This window comes from Syngnathus scovelli, chromosome 1 (assembly GCF_024217435.2).
Source record: "Syngnathus scovelli strain Florida chromosome 1, RoL_Ssco_1.2, whole genome shotgun sequence".
Lineage (NCBI taxonomy): Eukaryota > Metazoa > Chordata > Actinopteri > Syngnathiformes > Syngnathidae > Syngnathus > Syngnathus scovelli.
The window spans coordinates 24,466,809-24,494,502 of NC_090847.1; the positions used below are offsets into that span (position 1 = coordinate 24,466,809).

Consider the following 27,694-nt stretch of genomic DNA (forward strand, 5'->3'; position numbering starts at 1 on the left):
CGTGCTTTTCAAGTTGTGCGGCAACATTATTTGTTGTCAAGCGGGCGTTGACCTGCCAATTTCTTTGATCATTTCTAATCAAAACGGGAAACGGCAGCATGCTGAGACCGCAACTTTATCATCGGTCACAAGAAAAGCCAGTAGGCTGCTGTGGCCTTGAAAATTTGAACTTGTTAAACTCATCTGTTGCCAAACATGAATAGGGCAAAATGCCGGTTAAGCAAAAAGGATCAAAAACGACCGCATGCTAACTGCTTTGGGCCCTTTCCAAAAACGATGCCATGCAAACATGCGGGCTAACTAAGCCACGCGCAGACTGCAAACATCTGTTGTGACCGAGCTAACTTGCGTGAGACTTGATCAGGTCATGACTTGACCCAACTCGAGCCGCTCAATTCGGAGGAACGTCGTCCCACTTGAGTTTGAAGTGCAGCTCGCGGCACGAGCCACAAGCAGCACGACGCGCGGCTCTCGGCCGTCAAGCTCCCGCCGTTTGACGACCCGTTGAAGACGAAGCAAGCGTGGCGGTCGCCACACGAGGCGCTGATGTAAGAGGGCCGACGTCCACGGACATCCAAACGATTGACGTGTCGAAATGAGGTCGAGAATCTTGCTCGGCGTTCACAAAAGGCCGAGTGTGATCGTTGAACCTTCGCCACCCATCCTGCGCCCGCTCACCTCCGAGCAGGCACTATCTGAAGCCGCCGTCTCACTTTCTCACACACGTCGTCATTTATCAACAACGGCCGGCGCTGCCAGGTTATTTTTATTAGCCGCTTTGCACTGTTTTCCTTCAAGCAAATCAGGAAATGACTTCTCAAACGCGTGCGTGTCTACGCACGCGGATCCCCAAACATCCTGAGGAGACGAAGCGGGGCCAGGCAAGAACTGCGGGCTGAAAGCCACACAACAATACTTTGGTTGCGGCCCTACTGGCCCGACTACCGGCCATTGCAAAAGCGCTATCGTTATGCTATCGCAATCCCTGGCAGGGCACCTCAAACAATGCAATAAAGCCTCAAGCATTACTGAGGTCTTGATAAGGTCTTTGAAAAGGCTTCCCCCCTCCACACGAAGTCACAAAAGGCTTAGTCGCAGGAAGCCGGAGCCAAATGCGCCTGGGAATGCCCACGCACGCCCAAAAGTTTTGGAAACCTGAAATGCAGTCTGGTAGCAAACTGCCCCTCAAGTAAGTTGCTCCCCTGAAAGTACAGTGCTAAACAAGAAGCCAGAAGTCGAGCTTTCCTTCTACCTCAGTGGAGAGTGACGACTGTGTTCACGATGGCACTCCATAACATTTTTTGCATATTTAACAAGACGAAAAAGACCTGCGAATACTCAAGACAAACGCTTGGAGTGGACATCTCGACATGTTTCGGCGACAAAGGTCAACGGCGTCATTTTGCTTTACGTGAGCGACTGAGGCTGTGGGAAAACACCTCAGGTGAAGCCAAGCCGGCACACGCAACACCGCACAGCCGCTCGGGTTGCATTCAACACACAAGCACGCGTTTGCAAATATGCACGCATGCGTCACGTGTGGGTGATGTGACACTTTGGGGTGTAGGGTGACACCTTGAACTGGCGTTGGCGCAGCCAAATGCTTTGAGCGCCTTGTAAGACTTGCCAGACAATGGCGGCGTCCATGGGAACCCAGGACTGGCTCACTTCATTGTGCAACAGCCCCCCCCCCCCCTTCCAAGTGAAAGTGCAAGGTGACGGGATGGGGCCGGAGGGGAGGCGCAGAACGCGTGTGAGAGCAAGTCAGGTGGGTAACTCGAGCCCCATGTGAAGTGTCAGCCGGCGCGGGAATACAAGCCGGCCGTCGAGACGCCGCACACATTCCGCACACCCCCTCCCTGCCTCCCGCTGCAAATACCTTCTAGCGGAGACTGTTCAAATCAAGTGCACAAGTGGATGTTGTCTCTCGACAGCTATTTTGGCTCAGACATCTTGAGCAAAGTGCGCAGACCTTCCTTGTTAGGTTGAGGCCTCCAGATGTTTCAGTTTGTGTCCAACAGTATTATACAAATGATCACAAGACCATTGCCCCACAGCGGCCAGCAAATACGTATTTCAGCAAATTCGAGCCTCACGCTGCAGTTGGGGATCAGGCGGACAGATCAGAGCACACCGATGGAATACTTGTGTTGCTCTTTGTGTAGTTCCACACGTGGGAGTTAGGTGGTACCATTGGGGCATCGCAACCAAGTGCAGATCTTGTCAGGGGAGTCAACGCCCATTGTCAACTTCTGGGTTCCCTCCCCAAGACCCAAAGAAACAAAAACTTGTCTGCCCTTCATTCTCTGGCCTGTTGCCAACAACATGGAGCTAATTCTGTCAGCATAAAAGCATCACTTATGCCTGCCAAGGCTTGCATAAATGATGCAAATGATGATAAACTTTAGTTTGTTTTGGCTTTGATTTGGATTTGTCATCTATCATGTTTTAACATTTCACTGAATCCCACCAGGTAGTTGAATTATACAAGTAGGATTAAAGATGGCCATGGAAGACAGTGTGCACAAAATTGAGGGATTTTTTGAAAGGATATATTTCAAGTTACACTTTGATACCAATATTTCCTGCTTTTATAACAACTCAAATATATAAACAGTATTTTTTTTTTCAAAAAACAAAGAAAAAATCAGAAGAGGCAATTATGAAGCAATGTATTTTCAAGTATCTTATTTAAAATTTTAATATTGTCCAAATATTTATGGACAAAAAAAGGTGGTGCCAAAAAATGTTTTAAGTTCATTTATTGAGATGGGGGATTCTATATAGTTCCCAGACTGCATGACACCAGCCAGCCCTTTCTAGACCTTTGGCCTTAGCATGACCTTTACAACTTAAAAAATACCATACAAATACATTTACTTATTCCAAAATTAAGTCAAGAATATCATTTTGCTTTTCCTTGTCCTATCAGCTAATGTATGGAAACATGTACGTTACCCGAAAAACAGTTGTGTTGCAGTAACACACACACATGAACATATTTTCTGCATTTCAGACTTGCATTGACATTTGTTTACCACCGTTTGTTCTTTAATCCAGTTTATTTCTCTCCGCTAACTCACATAGCGATTAACTTTAGTGTGCAATATGTACAGTACATACGAGTGGCAAAAGATCTTATAAAGAATTAGTCATTTTGAAGTTACTAAAAGTTGAAGGACATTACTAAAAACATGAGAGGAAGTTTAGGCTTACCTCGACTGTGAGTGACTGAGTATCTCTGTGCCTTTTCCGCCATTTTGTAATCGCGCGGTACACTTGCTCTGATAACTGCCAATAACGAGACCACTTATTCCCACATCGTTGGCTTATTCTAACACAGAGTACTCTGTATGCTCTTATCCAGGGCACTCCTGACACCTGCTGGCCATTACGCCTCATTACAATCATTCACAAGGTTGATATTTTGTGAACCGCGTTAGACATCAAATGAAGTCAGAGAAATAATTTAGTAGGGTGAACTGTTGAACATATTCGACATGATTTCTGTTCTTTATTTGTTCCCTCGACTCGGTCTTTCTCACACTGAAGGCATCGGCAGCTTGGGGGGAGGAGGGAGGGGCAATCCATCAGGCCCGACTCGGAGCACTCTGTTTGGCCTCGTCCGACAGGCACAGGGCAGGCACAAAGATTCGCAAACATTATCTGCTCTGACGTCCTGCATTCTTCTATCGGCTTACAAATCCTCTGCGGGCTGGATGAGGAGGCGGAAGCTGCGCACTCCTTCGCACGGAAGGATGACAACAACAACAAAAAATGGAGCAGATGTGAAATATTCCAGAGGCCCTGCCTGCTTCCACGTGACATTTCCTTTTTGTTCAGGTGCCAGACTTCCAAACGGATCACGTTGTTGTCACTTTTGTGTGAGGTGAAAAAAAAAAAATGAAAAAAAAAAAAAAGAGTAGTACTGGATCCAAGCATTCACTTGAGATGGGAGTTGGGGTCTCTGTTGGCTAGCTGCATCATGTATTTGATGGTATCCTTTTTGGTGATAATGCCCAGAAGCTTCCTAAGCCACACAAACAGGAGACAAAGGACAAGCTGAATGAGGCCAGACCACACAACACAGGAGGTCATGGAACAGCAAGTCAAGTGTGACGGGCAACTTGTAACAACACGAACCACGCCGACTCAAAACGCTAAACTGCTTCAGGGGGAGCTATGACGACAATTAGAGCTTCAACTTCCGCACCTCGCGTGGATCAGATCATTTCTATGACTGACTCCAGAAAATAAACAAGAGAAATGAAATATACACAACTCGCGTTCCATAACTGTAAATGGAATTTGCAACATAAAAATACTCATACGCAAAAAGAATCATGTTGGTCGAGAGCCAAAACAGAGCAAAAGTACACAAGCCATCTTGGAATGTTGCATTCTTATTTCACAACACGCAAGCCTGATGGCACTGAACTCTCGGATTGGCCAAGTACGTGAGAATGTGAGCAGTCAGGTTTTACCATATTGGGGGGTTCTCTTACCTGTTGCGGGTGACCAAGCATTGTCGCAAGCCCAGTTTGCGGAAGATGTCAACAGTGATGCTCATGGGCGTGCGGTCAGAGATGGTGAAGGGGCTAAGGTCCAAGATGTCCCGGAGGAGGATATAAGGGGGGGCTTCGGGAGGCTGGGTGGGGACGTGCTGTCTAAAAAGCACCTGGGATGCGCTGACCACACCCTTCTGCCACTGACGAGCATTATCTGGATGGAAGCGAGAGAGCACCAAGTGACTTCATTTCTAGCCAAAGTGGACACCTGGACATGCGCGCACACATACCTATGGCTATGAGGAGATCGCTTCGGAGCACGAATCCCAGCAACCTCTTGGACTGCCGGGAGACGACCACCGGAAAGCCGCTGAAACATGTGCTCGTCACTAGCGCCTACCCACCGACAAAGTCATTCAAGGTCAACGCAATATCAATAATTAAGTACACTCAATATAAAATAAAATGACACTTTATATTCCAGCTGAGCAAGCGTCCGGTACTTTAAGACTAGCTTCAAGTCTGTCTCTGTCTGCGTGAGTGCATACCTCCACCTGGCCCAGCGTCATGCCGTCCTGCGTGAGCACGACCAGGTCGGGGTCCGACTTTGTGGGCCTCATCACGTCCTTGGCCAAGCTGCTGTGCTCAAGGTCCACTTTGGGCTCCAGGAACGGGTAACCTCTGAGGCGGATGAGCGCCTGATGAGAACACAGGCAAACTTGGACTTGCAGCTTGAACGTCACGCACGCACGCACGCACGCACGCACGCCTCACCTCGTCGATTCCCACCCGTCCAAATATGTCGGCTACGCATTTGCTGGTCAAGGCGGCGGCCATGAGCGGGATGACGTGCTCCCGTTTTCCCGTCAGCTCAAACATGATCACTACCAGGGACACGGTCACACGCGTGACGCCACCTGCAAATACGAAGGTGCGTCTTAGAAGGGACCTTTGACCTTGCGGGATAATTACAGAAGTGAAGGAGACAAAATATTGAGGCTTCCACAGCAACTCCACCTTGTGTGCAGAAAAAAAACAAATGTTGCGAAAGAGCAAAAGCAAGGAAAAACACTTTATGTACAGTATTGAAAAACAGCAACGAGCATAAAAAAACAAAAAAATCTGCCAGACTGCGGAACAGCAAAAAACAAACTGGAATGTTCATGTCTGGAAATCAGTAAGCTGTCGAGCAACATAAGCAAAGCAACAAAATCTCACATATTGCTGAAAACTTGAAATTTGAAAAACTATTTTTTTCTACATTTAAAATTCATTTGTGAAGTGCGATATCTTGTGATATGTAAACAGTGACCATTTGTATTATTAAATGACTGAAAATAAAAAGAGTTATAGCCTGTAATTTTTCTACTTTTTCTTGTACGCTCGTCATGCGGGCTGTCTTGTGAGAGCGGGTGAGCTGACAAAAGTTCATCTCGCATTCAAAGCCAAGGCATGTCAGCACACGAGACAAAGCAGCGCTCTCTAGTGGCTGAAACCTGTATCCGGTCTGACTTGGAGTTTCGAAACACCGACCGAGGTTGAAGTGTCAACAAGTGTCAAGGCCCATAAATGGACTTGCTTATCCCTTTTCCAGTCCTTACAACCGTTAAGATCAGGCAGGTTGTCTTACCGAGGCAGGCGGTGGCGCCCACTACAGCATAGAGGGCCGGGGCAATGCATTCGGAGCGAGGCGAGCACCAGCCTCGGAAGAGCAACCAGTCGTGATGGTAGTAGGCCAGCTGCTTCATGGCCACGCCCAGCAGCCGTCCCGCAATGGCCCCCACCGCCATGCTTGGAATGAACACGCCCGAAGGAACCTACAGCGCACACACAAACGTGACCATGAATTCACATTTTGTTGGAGGAAAAAAAAATGCATGTGGGTGCGCGCCTGTGTGCGCAGAAGACCTTGATGCCAAACGTGCCGATGGTGGTGATCATTTTGAAGGGCAAGGCCAGAGCCAGCTGCCACGAAGCCATGCGTAGACCTTCTTCAGCTGGCCATTGTGCCACATCTTTGCCTGTGCCGGTTTGGGACGTGTTGGTAGGCTGATGGGCGTACGCAAGCACTGAATCAGCCAGCCGCAGCAAAGACAGGCACAGAGCACGCCAACCTGTTGGTGTCCGCAGAGCTGCGAGGAATTGAACAGCGAGCAATCATCGAAGAGTTTGGAAATGAGCTCCTCTCCGCTCATCCTGGTGTAGACGTTTGGGAAGGCCAACAAGGCGGTCAGCGCCGTCACCAACAGGACCTCTATCACCGGGTAACGGCCCAGACGTGTCGAATTATCTGCGGGGGACGGACACGGGCACGTGCTTAGCAACTCTCTCGCACGTACACCAGCACGTGGAAGCTCTCACGTGTGCGGCACCACGCAAGGTTGGCTTTGATGAAGAGCGCCCCCCACAGGCCTCCAAATACGCCCAAGAGGATGAAGGGCACCAGCTCTACAGGGTGCCAGCCAGCGTGGAAGTTCACATTGAACGGACCGTGGTGGCCGCTGACGGATGGGTTGATGGAGTGCAGCGTGAAGACGGCCACCAGGGCGGCGAAAAACGAACGGCACAAAGTTTTCAGGGAGAAGTAGTAAGTCACCTGCAACAAGCAACCGACATATTTAGCACGAGGGCACACCTCGCTTGTTCAGAAGGCGCCGGTGAGGCTCACGTCCTCCAAGCTGAACAGGGCGCCACCGATCGGAGCTTCGAATGCCACCGACAAGCCCACGGCCACGGCTGCAGACAGCGCCTGCGAAAAAAACGGTTAGTTTGCAAACAATGACCATGAAATAGTTGCCGTGAAACAAAAGAAGTTGAATAAATTGATGGATGATTTGACCGAGGCCCAATTTATGGCTAGCGCTATGTCCAAGTATCATTTTTGACACCTCTCTCCGCTTGGCCTCGTTCAGGCGGAATTTGGTGAAGTAGTGACAAAGGATGTTGGCGCAGCAGCAAGCCACATGGATCAGCGGCCCTTCCTTGCCCAGGCTGAGCCCAGATGACACAGCCAACACCAGCGCCATCGTCTTTATGATCAGCGTGCCCTTGCCCAAATAGCCTCGGACACGGAAACCGCTCAGGATGGTTTTAATCTGGAAGACCAAAGTCACATTAAAGCAGACAGGGAAAAAAACAGCCACAGGTGAGCGTTTCGACAAAAGTGAGACCAAGAGTCGACTCACCTCAGGGATTCCGGAGCCCCTTGCGTACGGAGCAAAAGCCCGGACTAGCACCACGGCCAGGAAGGCAAAGAGAAGAGCCCAGAACATGTACATCAGGTAGTCCACGGTGTAGGCAAATGCACCCTGACACACACATGCACAAACACACAAGATCTTTGGCTTGAATTACAAAACTCTGAAACCGCAGGCTCGTCTGTCTGTGCCCCCCCTCCCTCGTTCTCGTTGTGTCGGCACATTTATGACTGAGGGTAAGCATTGTTTGTCTCATTTGCAGAGATGCTCCATTACCTGGGATGTCCCAGTGATAAGCAGAGACCAGCTCTGCCACTTTGGACAGCGCTCACGCTCCAGAAAGGTGTTCTGGCGAGAGGTGGCACAGCAGTGTCCATGGTTGGACCAGAAGCTCGTCAAACACACGCCGTCCTTCATGTCCGACAGCCAGCGGGTCATAAAGTCGATGCCAGCTGCCACTGCGCCTGCCAAGGCCAAAACAAACAAAAAAAGCATTTTAGTCTACACTGACGTGAATGTGATGTGAACTTGATGGAGGTAACGACCACGCGTACGAACCTGACATAAGGCCTACCAGAAGCATGAGCAGCCATCCCGAGAAGGCGTAGCTGATGCTGAGCAACAAAGCTGACAGCGACTCCTTCCTTTTGTTGCTAATCTAAACAAACACACAAACAAAACAAGAGCCACAAAGTCAGCCACCATGTCAACAAAGCACCTACAAGACGAAAAAATAGGGCAGATGGTACTTTTTGATGCCTGTCGCGACCCTTGCTCTTCTCCCGGATCCAGTCGATGGTGTTGAAGTCCTCGAAGCTACCCAACCCCAGCAGCGGGTCCTCCTTGGGGTCTGCCGGCTTCCCCACACCACCGCCGTTCATGGATCCACCGGCGCCGCCACCGTGCTCTTCTGTGGAAACTCCTGCTGGAGCCATGGAGGGCGATAATAATGATCATTGTGCTTACGTTCTTTAAGTTAACTTTGCTATGGAAGGCTGATTGTCCTCACCAATCAGACAATTCCGTGCACAAGTAGAACTGTGTCACAACAAGTTAAGTTTTCAAGTTGATGGAAAAATTGAGCCTTGGTGGCTGAGTACTGACGTGTTCAGGTTCATCCTTCATATCTATGTCAACTGTCATCAAATTGCATGTGGACATCTCTACTTATGTCCACTTTCAGATATTCGATGTGGGCATGAGTAGATACGTGAAAATACATTTTGGTGACGACTGATGACGGGTTTTGAACATGAAAGGACGTTAAACTTTTTGACATTGAACGTTCTCGTCTGACTCTCGTGCCAACAACAACAACAACACCAACAAAAGATGTGGGTTTCCTTCAACTGTCGAAGTGATCGCTTTTAATATGTTTGCCTCTTCCACTAACAGCACAAAACCAAAATAGCGTCTACCTCCTTGTTGTCCCTAAAGAAGTGGCCGATCCACCTGCTCGCTACTTGAGGTTGCCACGAAAAGAGTGGGAAAAAAACGATGAAAATGTTTTCATGGTGTTGTTTGCCTTGCTTGTGGTTGTAAAAGGTCACCAACTTGAAGTCGTTTTGCTGTTTTCTCCAGAGTACCACCGTGAACCATTAAGCTACGTACGAGACGTATATCGCGCTACAATAACCTCAAGTATTGACGTATATGTATTTGTTTGAAAAATACTACTCACGTCATTCTGCGAAATAATCGTTTGCCTGGAGTCTGCTTTGAAAGAAGATCATCTGCTTGCATCGCGATATAAGAATCAGGTCTTCTTTTTCTTCTTTGTTTTGTTTTGTTTTACGGCGGGGCAACAGCTTCAAGATACATTACCGCCATCTACTGTGTTGGAGTGTAAGAATAAGCTGGATGTCGATGAAGCGCGCGCGCGGCGCCATCTTCTGGGCCAACGGGGCGATGTATTGCGGGCCATTTCACTCGTCACACAACAAACAGATTGAGATGAATGGATGTAACGTTTTTGCATGCACTTTTCTATCAAATTGATTGACCTTTTTTATTTTTTGCAGACAGGTGGGGTTTTTGGATCGAACTTTCTTGCGTGCACTTTTCAAAAAATTGACTTTTATTTTTTTGCTAAAAGACAGGTGGGATTTTTGTATCAAACGTTCTTGCATGCACTTTTCTGCCAAAAGACCGGTGGGATTTTTGTATCAAACGTTCTTGCGTGCACTTTTCAAAAAAATTGACTTTTTAAAGACAGGTGGGAGTTTTGTATTAAACCTTCTTGCATGCACTTTTCCCCAAAAATTACTTTTTAAAGACAGGTGGGATTTTTGTATCAAACTTTCTTGCATGCCCTTTTCCAAAAAGTTTAGACTTTTCCACGAGTCTGCGTGGTGTATACGCTGCGCACCACGACCACGGCCAGGTAAAACCTTGCCTAGGGCACTAAATTGCTCAGGCCTGCCACTGGTTATCGGCACCTCCTCATATTAGGTCGAGTGCAGCAGCCGGATACAGCCTTGGTCAACATTCTCATCAAATAAATTTGGACAGTAGAAACTATCAATGTGTGTTTTTCAAACGAATAGAGCATCCTCCCCTTCTGGTAATGCTTTTCCTCTTGACGGGTCACCTCCCAGGTGAGCTTGGCGGTGATGAGAACGGAGCCAGCTCCTCTGGAAGAGGATCATTCTGGTATACTTTGACTTCCTTCTGAGCAAACGCACAAAAGGCAGACAGCAACACGACTGGAATGCCAAATGCAGCAGATTTTATTGAGTGCACAAAAAGAAAAGTGTTGTGGACGTCACATGCCTCCAGAATAGGAATAATACACAAAGCATTTCAACAAATAAAAACAGCAGTCATGTGAAGAAACACTGTAGAGGACATCCATCGTTAGCTTGGCTGTGTTTGGAATCGCATGCTCACGTGCTAATGCGCTAAGTTTGACCTTCCATGTGTGCAAACAAACTACGGCAGCGACTTTTTGCGGGGACAAATTCAATTGTCAATTCAATTATCATCTCGATTCGTCTAACATAATCTTGCCCTAATTGCATTTGTCCTCTTTAAACTCATTTGAATCTTTTTCCGGGGATTGTCATACGCGGCGATTTCAAGCACAGCCCGAAACACTTAGTGATGCAAATTCAGACTTAAATGTTCGCCGATACAAAGAACAACAAAGAAAGCGAGTAGAGCAACAAGGAAGGGTGTGTCGAATAGAACAACTCAAGGGTACCCGAGGAGGAAAAAGGAGGAAATGGTGCCTGGCTGTCTGGAAATAGAAACGAGGTTACATTCCAATAATAATGGACTAATTAGGCTCTTTTTAGCAGTTAGCGAAGCGTCGCAAGGTGGCACCGTGTGCTTGGAATCTAGGCCGACTTTTGTCCTGGTTTGTCCCTGTCGATGTCCTGAAGGTGACGAGCTAACGGACGGACGTTCAAGCTGGCAGGCGCCAAAGTAACACAATGCCGGCGTGAGGAGTTCAAGTTACCAAAGTTAAGAGGCTGACGTCAGTGCTAGTGACACCTCGGATCTAATGACCGGGGAAAGATTCAAATACATTGGGCTGCACTTTCCATGTCCGTCCCGTCTGAGACACAAGGGACAACTGTCACCTCTGTCAACTTGGTCGTCGTGAAACCGGACGCCGACCGAGTGTGCTTATCTTTTGTCGTCTGTGTTTGCTTTTGTGCGTTCTGAGCCGCGGCCATCTCCGGGATGTGCTCCTGAGTTGCATTTTTTTTTTTTTTTTTTGGTACCCGGGTGCCTCCGCTCAATCTCATGCAAAAAAAAAAAAAAAACCTCTGATACTTTGCAAATAATAGCAAAAAACCCTCAACAGTTAAATAATAACCCCACCCACCCTAAAATTTCTGTACATCCATTTTGTTGTTTTTTTGTTTGTTTTTCGTTTGATATTTTTAGTCTCCCATTGTGGCAGTCTCTATTTCTTTTTCTTCTGGAAACGCCTGAACTGGTTTTGGATGGCCAGCGCCGCCTTCTCCGTTTCCGGCGCCTCCAGGTCAATGTCAACCTCCTCCTCCTGCTCCTGAGGCTTCGCTGCCGAGGCCTTCTCTGCATGGGGAGCGACCAGAAAGAGGAGCTCACTTAAATTTGTCCAAATCAAACACAATCTTTTCTCAATTAGCCATGTCCTTACAAATCCTGATGACAGTTGTCCTTCTCAAAAAAAAAAAAATCAAACATATTTGTCGACTACAAACAGTAACCCACACTTTCACAACCACAGCACAAAAGCCAAGGTGTCGAAGATGTTCTGGCAGAAATGTGGTTGTGTTTACGCACCTTTGTTGTCGTCCGTAGCTGCCTGGCCGCTGTTGGCCGACTTTGGAGACGTCAACTAGAGGAAGAGGAAGGGGGGGGAACATGTTAGCGTAAATGTTCATCAAATGGTGTGGTATCAGGAACTCTGGAATCCTGCCAGCGTGTGGCCGAGAGGAGATGGCATGATGCAAGCGGAAGACAAGTGTGTTTTGATGATGTCTGAAGGATGCTATTTTTCACTCCCTGAATTCTAAGCAATCACTTGATACGTCTCAAATTGAACTAACACCGGAGATGACCGATCAGACTCTGAGGAGCTCATCCGTTGCCTTGTCTCATCTACCTGATCCCATTTCAGTAGTTAGTGTTTGGTTTGACATTACACCCACAGATGCTTTACAAACAGTGGCGGCGCTAAGGGAGAGGCAGTGGGGGCAGTGGGGGCACTGACCCCCCCCCCCCCAATATACATGTGCCAAGCCATATAATTGACATTTGGGTATTTTCAGTTTTTTATGATTTTTTTTTTTTTTTTAGGGGGGGGGGGATATAAAAACAATTTGTTGAACAACCAAAGTCAGGATCAGGCAGGCTGTCGGTGGCACTGAGCCTGAGAGACAAAGACAGATTGCAGCATTTAACGAGAAGCCCCCGGGGGCGGACGGCTGACGGCGAGAGAATGACACATATGGAGCATGAGGAGAAGAAATGCGGAAAGATTGGAACAAACGCGGCGTATTGAAGGAGAAGTGGGCCAGCGTGAATGGGAGCCAGATGGATGCACAAGCAACAAACACCCCCCAGCCCCCCCAGTGTGCTTGTCTTCTTGGAATGAGGCGCATGTGATATGCAGTGATGCTTCTTGTGATTCCTCCGCAGTGGGAATACAAACCAGGAATATAGCTCTTATGTAATCCTACAATACCTCCATTTTGTCCTCCTAATGTTACCTTGAGAGCTTTTTGCCTTGATTTGGTCGTACAAGTCCCGCTCCCAACCACTGCGTTTCGGTGGTTCCTTGCAAGAATGACGATTCAATTCCCAAACGCCGATGGTGGTGGCGCAGCGGTGTACGGCATTGTGCTCTTAGGGCAATAGTAAAGATAGAACAAAGCTCTCGTGGGTAGAAATAGTAAGGGGCACTTAGCCAGCATTCGACTCGTCGCTCTTTCTATTGAAGATGTCAAAGTAGGGCCATTAAAAATAGTGCCTTAATGGCTTTATGTAAGACACGTGGGTCTGAAATGGTCCTGAAGGGAAAAAGCGGCTGGAGAAGCTTATGTTCTGCTATGAATGTTTGATGGAAAACACACACACACACACACACACACAAATATAGAGGAGAGAAAGCAGCAGGAAGTCCCTCTAGTGTATTTTTAAACACGTCAAAGCATTCAATGTCCACATTGCTCACATTGAGGACCATCATGTAAGCTGCGACCATAAAGATTAATATTGTGCTAGAGGCCGGTAGGTCTGTGGGTGTGTGTGTGCGTGCGTGCGTGCGTGCGTGTGTGTGTGTGCGTGCGTGCGTGCACGAGCATGTATGAGTCAAAGTAAGTGTGCGAAGTGTGAGAGCGCGAGGAGAGGAAAATCCAGCAAGCAGCTGTCACACAGCGGAAGCGCTGCAAACAGGAATTCTACCATTACATAAGGGCTCTCCTGCATCCTCCCAAAAAGTGCCAAAACTCTTTGCGGGGGTGAACATGCCACCCATGCCAACGGATCTCTCAAGCTGATGCCAACGAGAACACAGTCAGAATGTGAGTGTGTGTTTATTTGTGCTGAATAGAAGCCGGTAAGAAGAGTGAAAAGGAAGCGGCTTTTAGCCCGAGGAGACGAGCTGTCAAACCAAGTCGTGCACGGCTTCTGATGTCAAGTATGCACCATGCAGGAAAAAAACAACAGCTAAGCGAACAAACTTCAATTTGACCATATCAGCAGAAGACATACTGACCAAAATCAGATATGACAAACAGACATGAACAAATTACCATTCATCCATTTTTCTTTTCTTATTTCTCTGCTAACCTGTCACACAGGTACAATGGCCATCAAAGCTAGTTTGAAAACTTGTTTGATGCTGCCGGATGGAGCAAGCTTGGGTTAGCTTTGCGCTAACCGGAAAATAAAACGATATTAGCAGAAAATTAAAAAAATAATAATAATAATACGCAGTTCAAGAAATGGATCTATGTTAGGACCAGTCCAGTATATAGCCAGAGCTCATCGAGAATAAAATAAGACATTTTAATCTAAATCCAACACAAACAAATCAGGCAGGGCGCCACCAGCTGCCGATACATTTACTGCTGTGTTGAATTTGTTTTGTTTTTCAGGTTAAAGCCCTCCTGCAAATAAATAAATTAATTAATTAATAACGTAAGGTTATCAATGAGCACTTGGTGACAACAAACACAATTCACACTGCCTTTTAAATGTTCTTCGAGATGGTGATTAAAAGTGCAAGTGTTGGTAAACTTTTGAAAATAAAACGGAAGTAAACGTGTTTGGCAAATGAGCTGGTTGAGTTTGAGCGCGTTTGCATTTTGTGCAGCAGGCCTCCGCAGTGCAACAACACTGCGACAAAAGCACAAGAAGAAGAAGAAGAAGAAGAAAGCTGGAGAGTTGACGCCGCACCTTGAGATCGAGGAAGACTCGGGAGAGGAAGAGGAAGAGCTTGTGGTGCATGATGAAGATGAAGCATTGGCTTACACTTACCTCGCTCATGGTGCAAAACTGCAGCGCTTCTGGACGATGAAGAAGACGATGAGGAAGGCGAGTTTCTGCCGCCGCTAAAGTCAGCAAGAAGAGAAAGAACAACGAGAAGCAGGGAGGAAGAAGAAAGAAAAGAACGAGAAGAAAGGGAGAGAGCAGAAGACTGCGACTGCTGCTGCTACTGCCGCTGCCGCTGCTGCTGCTGCTGCTGCTGCTGCTGCTGCTGCTGGAGCCGGCGGATGCTGCGAGAGCGAGTGAGGCTGCAGCTAACTGAGGAGGAGGGGGAGGGGAGGAGGTGGATGCTCGCTCGCTCGCTCGCTCTCCTCGCTCGCTCTCCTCGCTCGCTCTCCTCGCTCGCTCTCCTCGCTCGCTCTCCTCGCTCGCCCCCCACCCCTTCAACAGGAAGACTAATGGAGCGTCAGAAGGAGGTTGAGTCCGGAGCTGTCGATCAACTGCTGCGTGCTTTTGGTTGATTGTCCGTGTGCCGCTGCTGTTGCTGCTTCTTTGCCTCAAAAGCTCCAAAGTTCATCAGTGAGCTGACAGCCGAGTGCACTAGAGGGCGCAATTCCGTCAGCAACAGATCAACATCGAAGCATCCAAATTTAGACTTTACACAGATATGCAGATAAAACGGTTTTGTGCGTGTAATGTTTTTGGGTGGAGGGAGTTGCGTTAATTACCGGCTCCGTGTTTTTGTTTTTATCTGCCTCATTTGTTTGTCAAATGAAAATGAATTTTCTCTTGCGTTTTCTCTTTTTGTTACTGCTGCAGACACCTGTTGAAACGCGTGGCCCATTCCAAGCAACGTCAGCGCATCCGCCATATTGGAAATGGCTCTTTTCAAAGTAAATGCAAATACGCGCGAGATTAACAAGAGTTTTTTCTCAAGCAAACGACATGTCACTCAAGTACACATCTAATGTACAACTTTTTTTTTTTTTTTAGTATACCCGAATGGCTGTTCTGCTGTACAACTTGAGTGTGGTGAAGAAAAACACGTTCAAGCACGTCATCTATTTGTTTATTTATTTTTTGTTGATGTTGATGATATTAGTCACGACTAGAATATGTTAGCTGACTCGGCCCTCGCTGCAATGGCAGTCAACTACTCGAGAGCTCAAACCCTGCGCTGCCTTGTGACACCGGTTGATTAACGGGCGGTAGATAAGGTGCAAATATTCCAGATGACCAATTGCAGATTGGATTGCGGGAGGCTTGATTATTATTTTATTTTTTTGCCAATTCAGTGCCGGGCACATCACCATACATTCAAAGCGAGCTCTTCTCTACACCAAGCCGATGATCGGATTGCCGGGCTCTTTTGAGTCAGGAGGAGCGGTTACTCGGGTTTGTGCTCTCACTCTTTAAAAAAAAAAATACACAGTACCAGTGACACCTCTAAACTAGCTATCTGAACAACATTCAACAAGACTTTTCTTTTCAAACACAAGAGCATGTTTCAAACATGTCAAACACACACATGGAAGTCCAAGAAAGGCTTCTGGACCACAAATGGACGGATGGGCAGGGAAAGAAAATGATTGGTCGCCGTCTAGTTTTAGTGTCTCGTTGGACAGATTTGGACCAGATTCAATCCAGCCATTGGACTTGACCCTACGTGCTTGCGATAGGGTCTGGTCTCAGTGCTTCCTAAGACCGTCTTACACTACCCGCAGTAACTGTTCTTCATAAAGTAGAGAAGTTAAGTACGGTTGAATGATGACATTATTGACGAATGAACTCATCATCACGTCCCGAGTCATTTAACTCTCAAGTGAGTCGTCTTTTAATTAAGGTCATGTCAAGTTAGAAGTCAGTCCACTCCTGTTCGGTCCAAGTCACATCGACTCGAGTCTCCGCTTTGGCGCAAAGGACAGACAGAACGAAGCCGGTTGTACAAAAACAGACCAGGAAGTGCTTGAAACAGAAGGCACGGTGGAAATGACGCTCATTAGGAGCGTCCAGTCGGAAATCGGCCGTACAATCCCGCGGAAACACACAGCTCGGACCGGGAGCTGATCCGTCGCGAATAAAAAAAAAAAAAAAAAACGTTTGATCGACTAAAAGAAGAACAAGTTGCACAGTGCTGCGTAAGGACATTCAGTTCACAAACACCAAGTTCATTTTTCCCACCAAACAAACACCATTAAAAAGCTTTTTTTTCTCTCTTGTGGTAAAAGCTACACTTTCTACTGGGACATCTTTGCTTTTCATCATTGCCTTTGCACATTCTTATTTTCAGCTTTTCTTAATTCACAAAAAATACCGGAAGCGCGGACATACCCACCTCCAGTCTGAAAGCGTCGATGACCAGAATATTCCTCCCCCGAAGTCTGGATGTGACCACTCTCACTGGAATGCTTTTCTTGAGCTCACAAATGTGTTTTGGGAAAGGAAAAAAAAAAAAAAATCTGGAAAATGTGCGGTTGTTTTAACGTCCACCTTTGTTTTAATCGGCGAGGACATTCCCTTCGTGTTGGTCCTCCGGGCAGCTGCTGCCCTCCTCTTCGTCCTCCTGCTCTTCATCATCATCACCGCCCGACTCGCTTTGGAGAGCCGGCCCGACACATAAAGGCCAGTTGGACTCCGTTTTTTCACCACGATGGTCCAGAGGGAGCCCATTGGGGGTCCAGTTCTGGATTGAGGAGCCTTCCTGGGCTCTCGCTTGGGACTCGTCGGTGTGTCCCCAAATCCCGAGGGAGTCGGGTCTGTGGCAGGATCCGGCGCCCTTCGGAACCGCGTACTCGTCGTCAAAGGCGGACAAAGAGCTGATTTTGCGTCGGGACTTACTAGTGTGGTTGACCTGGAGGTGCATGGTCATGAGCTCAGCAGAGGAGGTTCGAAATGGACAGTCCAAACATTGCTTCAGTTTGGTCCCTTCTCCTCCAGCCGCTCCCCCTTCTTCTTCTTCCAGCCCTTCGAGGCCCGGCGTGGGACGGCGGGACAGATCGAGAGGTTCAAAGGTGCCCGACTGATTCTGGGCGGCCGACGCTGGTTTGTCGGAGGCCACCACCACCCGGTTGGTGGTAAGGGGCTTACGGCGGGAAACCTTGAGGACTTTTGGAGGAGGAGACGCCCTGATCCACGCTCCTTCCATTCCACCAGGGTAAAAGGCCCCCATTGCCCCTGATAGGTAGTGGTACTGGGTCTCTGGGTCGAGGGCTCCTTGACTGGGACGATGCTCCTGCTGCTGTGGTAGTCCAAGAAGCCAAGATTGCTGGGCGGGCCCCGAGGACGGACCGTCCGACTGAGCTTTCGGATCAGTTTGCGCTCGACGTCGCTTGACGGAAGTTAGACCGTTGATGGCGGCAACAATTTTTCCCACGGAGGAAGTGGCGGAACCTGAAGAGTTGCGTTGCTCCCTGTGGTGTCGCTGAAGGTGGTATTTGAGCGAGCCGGACTGGGTGCCGGCGTAGTCGCAGTGGGGGCACTTGTAAGGTCTCTCACCTTGACAAAACAAAATGAGCCTTGGTCACGGAAAATTGCATTGTAGTAACACAATGGTAAGGCAGAGGGCAGTGTTACATCATCGATTGAAATCAAAGTTCCAGATGTGTGATCAACTGGAATTCTTGAAATATGACCCGTCAGCTGGTGGTTACCATTGATGGATAGTACGTAAATGAGCTCAGAATCATTGTTTTGTGAATCTCAGCTACATTTGACATCATTTGGGTGGATAAACAATTGAAAAAATTAGCTGGAAAATAAATCAAGTCTTAATAATAAATCCATTTCATTTTGAACAATGTTCCAATTATTTTCCATTTCCAATTTCGCAGACCACCTGCAATACCGCCAAGGACCACTAGAGGGCTACGGACCACCGGTTGACAATGCCTGTCGTAAACAATTTCCCAAGCAGATCCGCTGAGTCATGCTGACAGTGTAGCTTTGATTAAGATAAAGTCAACAGCAGAAGCTTCCTACCTGTGTGGACTCTTAGGTGCACTTTGAGGTGATGGGATGAGCGGAAGGCTTTACCACAGTAGGGACAATCCTTGATCCCTCGACTGCGGACGCGCTCCCTGCTAGTGGGAAGCGAAGCCACAACGGACAGCGCCGCCATGGTCCCGTTTTCTCCTATGAAAGCAGCACGAGCAAACGTGAGGAAGGCGGTGAATGCAGTGAGCAAAAAAAAAAGTAGAGGCTGACCTTTGAAGCCAGGCATGACAGAGGGAAAGCTAGCCACGGCTGCATGTTGCACTTTGGATTCCGGCCTCAGGTCACCTTGGCTTCCTCTGGCTTGGCTGGAGCTGCAAGTTGCGTCCGTGTCACCTGCAGCGCCTTCCTCCTGGGTCTTGTGAGCGTGAACACGAGCGTGAACGAGCGCCTGCTGAAGGCTGTGGAAGAGCTTTCCGCAGTCGGGGCATTCCCACGAACCCTCCGCTGCGCCGAAGGCTCCTCCGGAAGCTCTTTTGGGATCCGAAGCGTCAGCGTAGGCTCTGAGCCGATCGCTCTCTCCTCCTAATGTCCTGGTTAGACGAGTATGGTGAGTCCTGTCTTTCTCTCGCTTCTGCTGCTGCTGCTGCTGCTGCTGCTGCTGCTGCTGCTGCTGCTGCTGCTGCTGCTGCTGCTGCTGCGCCACAGCGAGGCTTCGAGCCACCAGCTCCCACCAAGGGGTTTGCTCGCCTCCTTCAGTGGTGCATCTGGGTTCCGTCCTCTCTCTTCCCATCTCCCCTCCTTCCGAGCTCACGCCGCCACTGTTGTTTCCCCTCTCAGCCACCTGGGCCACGGCTTGGAGTCTCTCCGTGCAACTGGCCCCGCCGCTGTCACCGGGGAGGCCCAGGTAGCCCAGGATTGCTGACTTGCCGGAAATCGTCCGCATCCTGCTCGCAGTCTCCTTTTCCGCTCTCCCTTGCTCTGCTCTGCCAGAACCCTGGTGAGCCAGAAGAAGGCTGGAATAGAGGGCGTTTAGGGACAGGTGACCCAAAGAGCTTTTGGCCTGTGGGTCGGCGTCGCTGCTTCCCAAACTGGCTTTGAGACCGAGCTTGTTGAGGTGCACTTTCATGTGGTTTTTGAGGAACCAGGGCTCCTTGAAGCCCCGCCCGCACACCTGGCACTTGTGGTCCAAGGAGTCCTTGTGCTTTCGCATGTGTCCCTTAAGGAACCACGATTGAGTGAAACGCTGTCCGCAAGTATCACAACGGAATGCCGGCAACGAGGACGATCCTGCTACTTTGGCAGGCAACGAATTCTGGGGAGCTTCTGAGGTTGCACTGACCAGGTTGGAATTAGAAAAGGCGCGTGGCAAAGCGGGCCCCTCTGGTGAGGGGTGGCACTCCTGCAGATGGGACGCCAGGGAGCCTTCCTGGTTGGCAGAGAAAGGACAAAGCGTGCATTTGTACGGGTTGTGCAGAATGCGGACGTGGCGGGCCAATTCGGAAGCCGTGCGAAATTTTCCTTTGCAGGCATGGCAACGGAATGTCGGTGGGGCAGGAGCGGACACCGTCCAAGGAGCGAGGTCTTGGTTTAGCGGAGGGCTCAACCTCGCGCTGTTCTGGACGGATTCTGTACTTTTGAGCTCATCCTCTTCGTCCTCCTCTGGGAGCGCGCGTGTAAGATTCCCGCTCAGCGAGAATCTTCCGTGCTTCTGAATCCGCTCTTTTTTGTTCTGTTGGACGATGAGGTTCTGTTTGAGAGGCGCTGAGGAGAGAGCGCTCCGATAATGCGATGAGGCCTGGCGGTGTCGGTCCAGACTGTGGGCTCTGGCGTGAAGGGACAAAATACTTTGGAATCGGAATCTCTTCCCGCAGACGTGACAGGAGAACCGCAGCGACGGTCCTGTTGCTGTCCTGGTGAACGCGTCCTTCTGGAAGAGCTGCAAATCCAGCTCATCATTGCAGCTTCCGCTGGGTCCAGAAGAGAGCGCGAACTCCAGAGCTCCAAAGCCAAGAGGAGGTGCCGAGGGCGTGGCCGGCGGGGAAGAGTCCAAAGTCGGACTACGTCTCGCTCCCGGGAAAAGAGCCACGGCCGGGGTGGGGGACGGAAGAGCATCGCCGTTCTGTTGCTCATCTGCTTGGTCCTCGTGGTCCTCCTCAGCCGGGGGCGACGCGGAGAGAGGGGTGCACGGTGCTGCCTCCAGACCATGAGGGGATGCTTCCGGGCTTTTGGCTTGGGGCAGAGGCTCAGGGGAGCAGGGCAACAAAAACTCTGACGGGGAATCCATCCTCTGCTTGGACCACATGCGAGCACACATATTAGCAACCCAAAAGACCACTGCGGTGCTCGGCGGCACTGATGAAACCTACCTGGAACGTGTGCGGCGTTATGCCATTCTCCAGGGTCTCGGCCGGCAGGGGTGCAACTCCTCCTTCAATCCCCTGCCAAAAAGCAGAAGACAATGCGTATTAAAACTCCTAAGCTGAAAAGCAAGCTTCTCAGTCAAGTTAACACAATAACGCTCATGTCACATCACTTATATGATGAAAATGTACATAAACAGCATTTGTGCAGATAAGAGCAGGTGTTTCTTTGTTCTTCTGTCACTTATCTTACAAGCGATGGAATTTTTCTTTTTTATCATGCCCAGTGGCAATAAAATTATTGAATCTAATCTGACATATCTTTCTTCTTCAGTGTGTGTGTGAGCACGTGTGTGTGTGTGTGTGTGTAACAGGTGTGCACTTGTTACACACACACATACACTTTAGCCTGTACTTGTGTGTGTACGTGCATGTGTGTGATTATCTGTTCGGACACCAGCTCCGGACAGGAAGGGCGGTATTTGGACTTCCCAACACGCCCTTCCTGTGTGCACACATGAACATATACACTCGCAGATGCACACAGACACACACACACACACACACACACAATATTTGGGAAAAGTGGCTGCGGCGGTTGCAAATGAAAGCTGCACACTCGATCGTTCATTTGTTGGGTTGCTCAGATCCGTCATGGCCAAGATGGAGGTGTGCCACGACACACAAGGTCGCGACGTGTGACGTATGTGTGGATGGCGAGCAGCCGGATGACTTTCCAGCTCGGCTATGAGTCACAGTGATGTCGCCCGCCGCTCACAGGTTAATCCATGGTGATTGTTCTTTCTCTCCTGTCTGTCTTTTCTCGCCCTGACTGTTTCCTCCCATCCCCCTCTCTTCTCCTCTCTCATGTCTCTCTCTTGGTCCCTCCCTCCCTCCCTTCGTCAGTCGGTCCATTATTCACTAATTTTCTTTCATTCTCTGCCCCCCTGCCCTGGCCCCCCTTGCCCCCCCCACACACCACCACCACCACCACTCTCATCCTGCAGTGCTGTGAGTTGGCGCCATGCCAGAGAATGCTGATATCAGCTGGTAGACTGGAGGCTGCCAACATGGCGAAGTGCAAAGAAGCCAAGGCACAAGAGAAAGAAAACACGCGGCGCTTTTACAAAAAGAACATCAACCCAAACCTGCTGTGTGTGCGCGCGCGTGCACGTACGTGCACGCCTGCGTGTGTGTGCGTACGCATGAGTGTAAGCTAAATGTATCTGCAGCTTTTTCATAAGCCCCGGCTGGGCTTTGTTCTGCCATGACGGATCCTGTCACTACGGTGCCGCCGGGCCAACATGGTGCCAAGCGGCGGCCGTGGAGGTGGAAGGAAAGCCCCCAGAACCGTCAGAAACGGATCAGCGCAAAATGGCAGAACCTAAAATAATGAAATGCCTCACATCCTCAGAACGTCAGCTCGGGAGATTTATTTCTCAAATGGGAATTTCGTTAGTCCGTTTGAAAACGGAATGACTTTTTATTCGTACTTCAGTCCAATCAGTGCCCATCACAGTGTGAGCACTTTTGTGCCAGCACTGGGGCGCCACCTTAAGAGATTCTACAAAAAATCCGAATCACTCCTCCACTTTTGCACAAGTGGTAAACAGTGAGCAACAACTGGACCTATGAGGAACCTATCAGTCATGAAGACGATGGTCCGAAGGTCGCCGATTTTAATGAGAACATTCAATCCGCAAATGGCTGCGCTCAGTCACACAATTTGACCACCTCCACTAAAAGCTTGTGTCCGCCTCCAGGGGGCGCCAATACAATATGATGTCATCGTATAAATATCCAGAGTTGATCCGCAAGTGCAGGTTAGCGCACGTCTGGCTCAGCGCTTCCGTACGCTGTAGCGGAATTCTAAAAATGCTTCGGAAAGGTGCTGAGACGACATCAGTGTACGTTACTCCTCACTAACCAAGTCAAAATTCTTAAGGTTGCTCCGAGCAAGAGTCGACCGATGACGACTTGCGTATAAGCGAACGATATGTGACGAAACAAGAACTTACGGGCTTCACATTGGACGACACCATAGTAGCCAATAAATTAGGACATAAGAAATCAAATGTGAACTTATTCCCTTAAAAAAATATATATATAAATAAATAAATAAAACTAGCGGACCATACACTTTGCACACTTTTCATTTAGTTGGTGACAAGCTGATTGAAAGGAATGCGTCAAAACAAGCACGCTAGGAGACTGACACCAGCAAAACTTGCTAAACACTTTCTGGTGATGTCACTTCGGAAAGGCAAATAGAAATTTATTTTCAACAGTTCTGTCCTTTCGCAAAAGTAGCGCGGTGACCTCATGACCTTTTCTACAAATGTTAAGGAAGGGTGCAAGAAAGTTTTAGATTAGACTTTTTCCCCTTGCATCTACGCCACTATTTTCTGCTGTTGCTTATTTTCTGAAAGATTTTTTCAGGCTTCTGATTGGCCACCATGACGTCCACTTGTTGCTTTGGAACTCAAGTAGTAGAACATCTACGAGGGCACCGCTTAGTGAGGGGACTTCAAATGTTACAATACCGACAGGCCATGCCAGGAATCACAGACGCACATACACACTCAAGGAGCCACCTGGACAGCGTGCACAAAGACGTCCGTGTCATCTTCAACAAGAGCATACGCACACACCTGAGCATGAACTCTCTGCTAAATCCCGAAACAAAAATTAATAAAAGCAAAGAGTCGAGAACGAGGACAGAAGTCACGTGACTAGAACTTTGCAGAGGAACTTCCTCCTGATTTGCGTTAAAACACGTTAAAACATTTTCACGAAAGAAGACAAATCGTTTACAAAGTGGCAAAGTAAAGCGAACCGAGAAGTGAACTGAAGTCATGTGAGACGCCGGCTCCATTTTGCTCCCCAAATGTTCGAGGGCAGCACAAGGAGGAGGAGAAGGAACGGGTTAGGAGGAGGAGGCAGGAGGAGGAATCGCGGATCACTTGTAAAAAAAATCTCCACAAGCGAACGAAACGAATTCAAGTTCCATGCGGACCAGTCAGCACACTTCTTATTTTTCTCCTTACGTGCAACGTCCGGAACAATCGGATTATGCATGTGCGTGTTTGCGCGCGCCCTCCCTGCCTCCGCAACAAAAGACTGATTGCCGCAAATCTGCGTGAATGCTCGCAATTTAAGCGCCACATGTAATTTGAGCTCCGGTGACTTGGGTTTCGATTCCCTCGCGCAACTTGCTCAAAGTTAGCGAAGACAAGAACGGGAGAAAGTCCCATATGTGACTTGTGTGTCACGCGTGTCGCGCTCACAAACATGACGCACGCGCACGCGCGCGCACATTTGCAGAGGTGCGCGCGCGAGGCTCCACGCATGAAAAGTGCTTTTGAGCACAAAGCCACGAGCTGACAATAAGCTGCAAGAAAACGCGTTCCGGGAGCAAAGTGCACGTCGAGGTAAGTCGGCGCGCACACATGTACACGCACGCGCGCACATACGTGCTCACACGCACATCCATGCACATTTGTCGGGCGGGCAGGCGGCAGCAACGGAAAGCGTTCGTACTTACGCGTGAGCTGGCTCGCAGATTAATGACGCGACACGTCATGATTACGTTCGGCTTGAATTAAATACATTACGACTTGGGGAAAAAAATGGAAATCAGGCTTGTGTACAAGCATACGGCGGCTCCCCCTCCCTCCCTCCCTTTCTCTCTCTCTCTTTCTCTCTCCCCCCTCCTTCCCTCAATTCTTCGGGGTGGAGGGCTCCGTGTAGGTTGGAAATGTTAATTATGATCTCAGCACGGGCTCCATTTTACAACAGCTCATCGCGCCGTCCCAAATATGGCAGCTGACACGCAGGAGGAACAAGAACAAGAAAAAAGCGTTTCAGTTGTCACACGGATGGAGGGTAGCCACAACAACTTCTTTCAAGATGACAATTCAAGACTGAGGTCAAAGTGGCAAGCCGGAATATCGGCTGGTGTGGAAACAAAATGAGCCTTTTTCCCAAGTCACACTTGTCTTTCTGTCTTTTGTTTGGCGGCAAAGCTAAACTGTGTCCTACTCCGTTGGCTTCTGTGGGAAAGGCAACACCGTCTGAAAGACGGATTGGCCCACTTATTCTTCTTTTCTTCAGCAAGCCTGTCAAATGTCCTTTACTTGTTCCAAGCTCAAGATCACGCTACTGTAGTCAGTGGCATCGAGTGGCAAGTGTGCTGCCACTGAAATAACAATCAAACATGTTTGCATTTGTAAATACCTTGACTAAGATAACTTTTGATCTTTTTAGGTGCTTTGTTCAAGTTTTTGGACAAAACAACAGCAGCGTTTTTTTTTGGTTTTTTTTGGCTGCTTCTTGAGTTCATTGGCACGCTTGGGCCTTCTTGAACCGTCAATGTTAGAAAGGGGCCTACAATATCACACATTGTTTGCAAGCTTGCATCTTGGTGACCGATCAGACACGTCAATGACTATCAGACAAGGCTCCAAAATTCACCTAGAAGGTGGCCATTTTGTCTTAAAGCAACCATTTTGGGTCAATTCCAGGGCTTGGACTTTGACAAATTCCAATTGGGTATTGGTGCAAATGAGCCCCAATCTGGAGCAGGTCGGCTTGACAACAACACGTTGACATAGAAAGCTTTCAAACGCCAGTGGTTAGCCTTGCTAGCTTCTGCTAGCCCCGTCGCCTCTCGTCTAAGGACAGAAACGTATTACGTGTTGAAAATAAACTAACCATGTTGATTCTTCTACTTTGACTCCATTTTCGTTTACAAAAAAAATATTTGCCATGAAAAGTAGGCACACTGGTCTCTTTCTGTTGGTGTGTTTTTTTTTGTTTTTAAATTCTGATCCCATTCCCAATACACAAGCTTGACTTTGATTCCTTACCACCTTTGAAAGTGGACACCTGCGTTCCTAAAGAGTCCAAAAGCGCTGCGTGCCTGCACTGTCCTCCGATGGTCCAAGTGAGGGTCCAAACTCCTTCCCCGCCCCTACACACACACACACACACAAACAAGTGTGAAGAAGACAAGAGGAAGCTTCGACAGACTGATGAAGGTGCCGAGTACTTGCCTGGAGTTGACGAGCTGCGGCGGCCTTCGGGTTTGATGCTCACCACACATTTGCTGAGATTCCAAATGTCTGTGCTGACACTCGACATATCTGCTGGATGAGCCATTGTGTGCCGCATTTGTGTCAGCAGTCATGCCAGTCTACAGGAGCACACATGTGTACATTTGCCATTGTGCGTGTGTGAGTGTGTGTGTGTACAATAATGGCATGAGCTGCCGCCGCCGCTGCTGCCGCCTGTGATGCTTTGATTGTTTGCTCCGCCGCAGCAGAAATGCACCAATTAATATGCAGAGAGAGCGTGAGACACACACACAAATAAGAAAAACAGCCATGAGGGAGCGGGATGGGGGCGAGGGTGGGTGATGGAGGGAGAGAGAAAGAAAGAAAGAAGAGAGAGAGAGGGGCAGGCGAGATGGCAGACAAGAGGGAGGGGGTATGAAATGAAAGATAGGGAGACGGGTGAGGTAGCAGTACATGTTTGAGTGGGGAGGAGGTGGGGTGAGAAAGTGTGTGCGTGTGAGTGAGGGAAATCAATGGAAGGGAAGAGAGATTGATTTAGGGGTGAGGAGGAAGAGGAGGAGGAGTGATATGTGGCTAAGGCGGCTGTCCTTTTTGTCGCAGTGTCAGTGTATTGATACTGTAATACACTCCAACCAACCACACGCGCGCGCGTGCACCCCCCCCCCCCCCCCCCCCCCAACAATGCTACCGTGACAACGGCTGTCACGGCGACGCCTACTGGCACAATGCTGCCACAATAGTGAGGGCATTGAAGCGGCGCTCACGGGCAAAGAGGGAGCGGGGATGAAAGGGAGTACGGACGGACGGATGGACGGACGGACACGAGCGTGATGAAGACGAGAGATAAGATTACAAGTGGAAAACACGCGCACACACACGATGCTTTGACAAAGCATGTCTCCTTGCAATCAGCGTTTTGTTCTTCTTATTGTCTTACTTGAATGGGCAACTTGTTGGAATTTGTCACAACTTGTCCTCGTCTGCATGATTGTCATGACTATGCTCATTAAGTGTATTTTTTTATTTATTAGGATTGGTGCTATATACAATGCGTAATGTCCGTTTGCTTTAGTCAAAAGGTGTCAGTCAAAAGGTGTCAGTGCTTCTGTCTGCCTGGGATTCGTGTGTGTGTGTGTGTGTGTGTGTGCGCGCGCGATGTATAGTGTATCAGGGCCCTCCCCCACCCTTGCGTGTTGCTAATATGATGTAAAAAGCTAATGGCATGCAAATGTCTGTTGTCCCGGTAACCAGGCCTGAAAAATCCCTTTGATGTCTCCCCCCGACTCATTCTCTTCACGTTCTCTTTGTTTGCCACCATCAACACCCCCCCCCCCCCATTGCCCCCTCCCACCTAACCCACCCGCCGCTCTGTCTCTCTGCCTTCCTCATTTCAGTTAGAGTGAGAGGAGGGGGAAAAAAAAAAAGTTCTAATTCCACTTTTTGTGTCGCCGTCTTTCTTCTTGTGAGCCCTCCACTGAGCTGACCCGTCTGCCGCTCATTTCCCATCATTCCCACCTCGTGTGCCCCCACCCGTGTGCTGCCCCTTCCTGTTGCCCCCCTTCCTCCCCTTACAGCTAGGCCTTTATCTCTTAAACCTCGCATGCGCGCACGCACACGCGCGCACAGAACCACAGCCTTTCGGAGAATTTGATCCCTGCAACTATTTGATATTGTACTGCGTCTATTAAACAGCAGAG

The 27,694-nt window shown here is 48.9% G+C and overlaps 2 protein-coding genes and 2 long non-coding RNA genes across 15 annotated transcripts; 2 read left to right on the forward strand and 2 right to left on the reverse strand.

The window, feature by feature from the left end:
- Positions 1-2,745: 2,745 nt before the first annotated feature.
- On the reverse strand, positions 2,746-9,525 carry LOC125992128 (H(+)/Cl(-) exchange transporter 5). 6 transcript variants are annotated; one of them, XM_049760778.2, is made up of 16 exons: positions 9,387-9,525; positions 8,455-8,627; positions 8,264-8,363; positions 7,982-8,169; positions 7,694-7,816; positions 7,397-7,603; positions 7,177-7,257; positions 6,870-7,104; positions 6,623-6,798; positions 6,417-6,557; positions 6,139-6,325; positions 5,283-5,425; positions 5,057-5,206; positions 4,799-4,904; positions 4,506-4,722; positions 2,746-4,030 (listed from the first exon to the last, which is right to left on the reverse strand). In XM_049760778.2, the coding sequence occupies exons 2-16, from the start codon at positions 8,584-8,586 to the stop codon at positions 3,943-3,945; spliced, it is 2,274 nt and encodes a 757-aa protein (XP_049616735.1). In that variant the 5' UTR covers positions 8,587-8,627; positions 9,387-9,525; the 3' UTR covers positions 2,746-3,942. The 6 variants fall into 6 exon arrangements, with proteins under 6 accessions (XP_049616735.1, XP_049616743.1, XP_049616747.1 ...); XM_049760786.1 differs by having other exon boundaries at positions 8,455-8,630; positions 9,387-9,522; XM_049760790.2 differs by lacking the exon at positions 9,387-9,525 and adding an exon at positions 9,124-9,321.
- A 4,986-nt stretch (positions 9,526-14,511) lies between these two features.
- Positions 14,512-21,233, forward strand: LOC125993397 (uncharacterized). Its single transcript, XR_007490191.2, has 2 exons — positions 14,512-15,522; positions 15,623-21,233. It is a non-coding gene; the product is annotated as an uncharacterized lncRNA (long non-coding RNA).
- Positions 15,683-26,496, reverse strand: znf219 (zinc finger protein 219). Of its 7 annotated transcripts, none has more exons than XM_068652100.1 (6): positions 25,977-26,496; positions 25,794-25,894; positions 20,929-21,000; positions 18,833-20,849; positions 18,608-18,760; positions 15,683-18,124 (listed from the first exon to the last, which is right to left on the reverse strand). In XM_068652100.1, the coding sequence occupies exons 4-6, from the start codon at positions 20,844-20,846 to the stop codon at positions 17,127-17,129; spliced, it is 3,165 nt and encodes a 1,054-aa protein (XP_068508201.1). In that variant the 5' UTR covers positions 20,847-20,849; positions 20,929-21,000; positions 25,794-25,894; positions 25,977-26,496; the 3' UTR covers positions 15,683-17,126. The 7 variants fall into 7 exon arrangements, with proteins under 7 accessions (XP_068508201.1, XP_068508204.1, XP_068508199.1 ...); XM_068652103.1 differs by having other exon boundaries at positions 18,833-20,852; XM_068652098.1 differs by having other exon boundaries at positions 25,791-25,894.
- Positions 21,886-24,913, forward strand: LOC125993408 (uncharacterized). Its single transcript, XR_007490202.2, has 2 exons — positions 21,886-24,353; positions 24,721-24,913. It is a non-coding gene; the product is annotated as an uncharacterized lncRNA (long non-coding RNA).
- Positions 26,497-27,694: the final 1,198 nt, after the last annotated feature.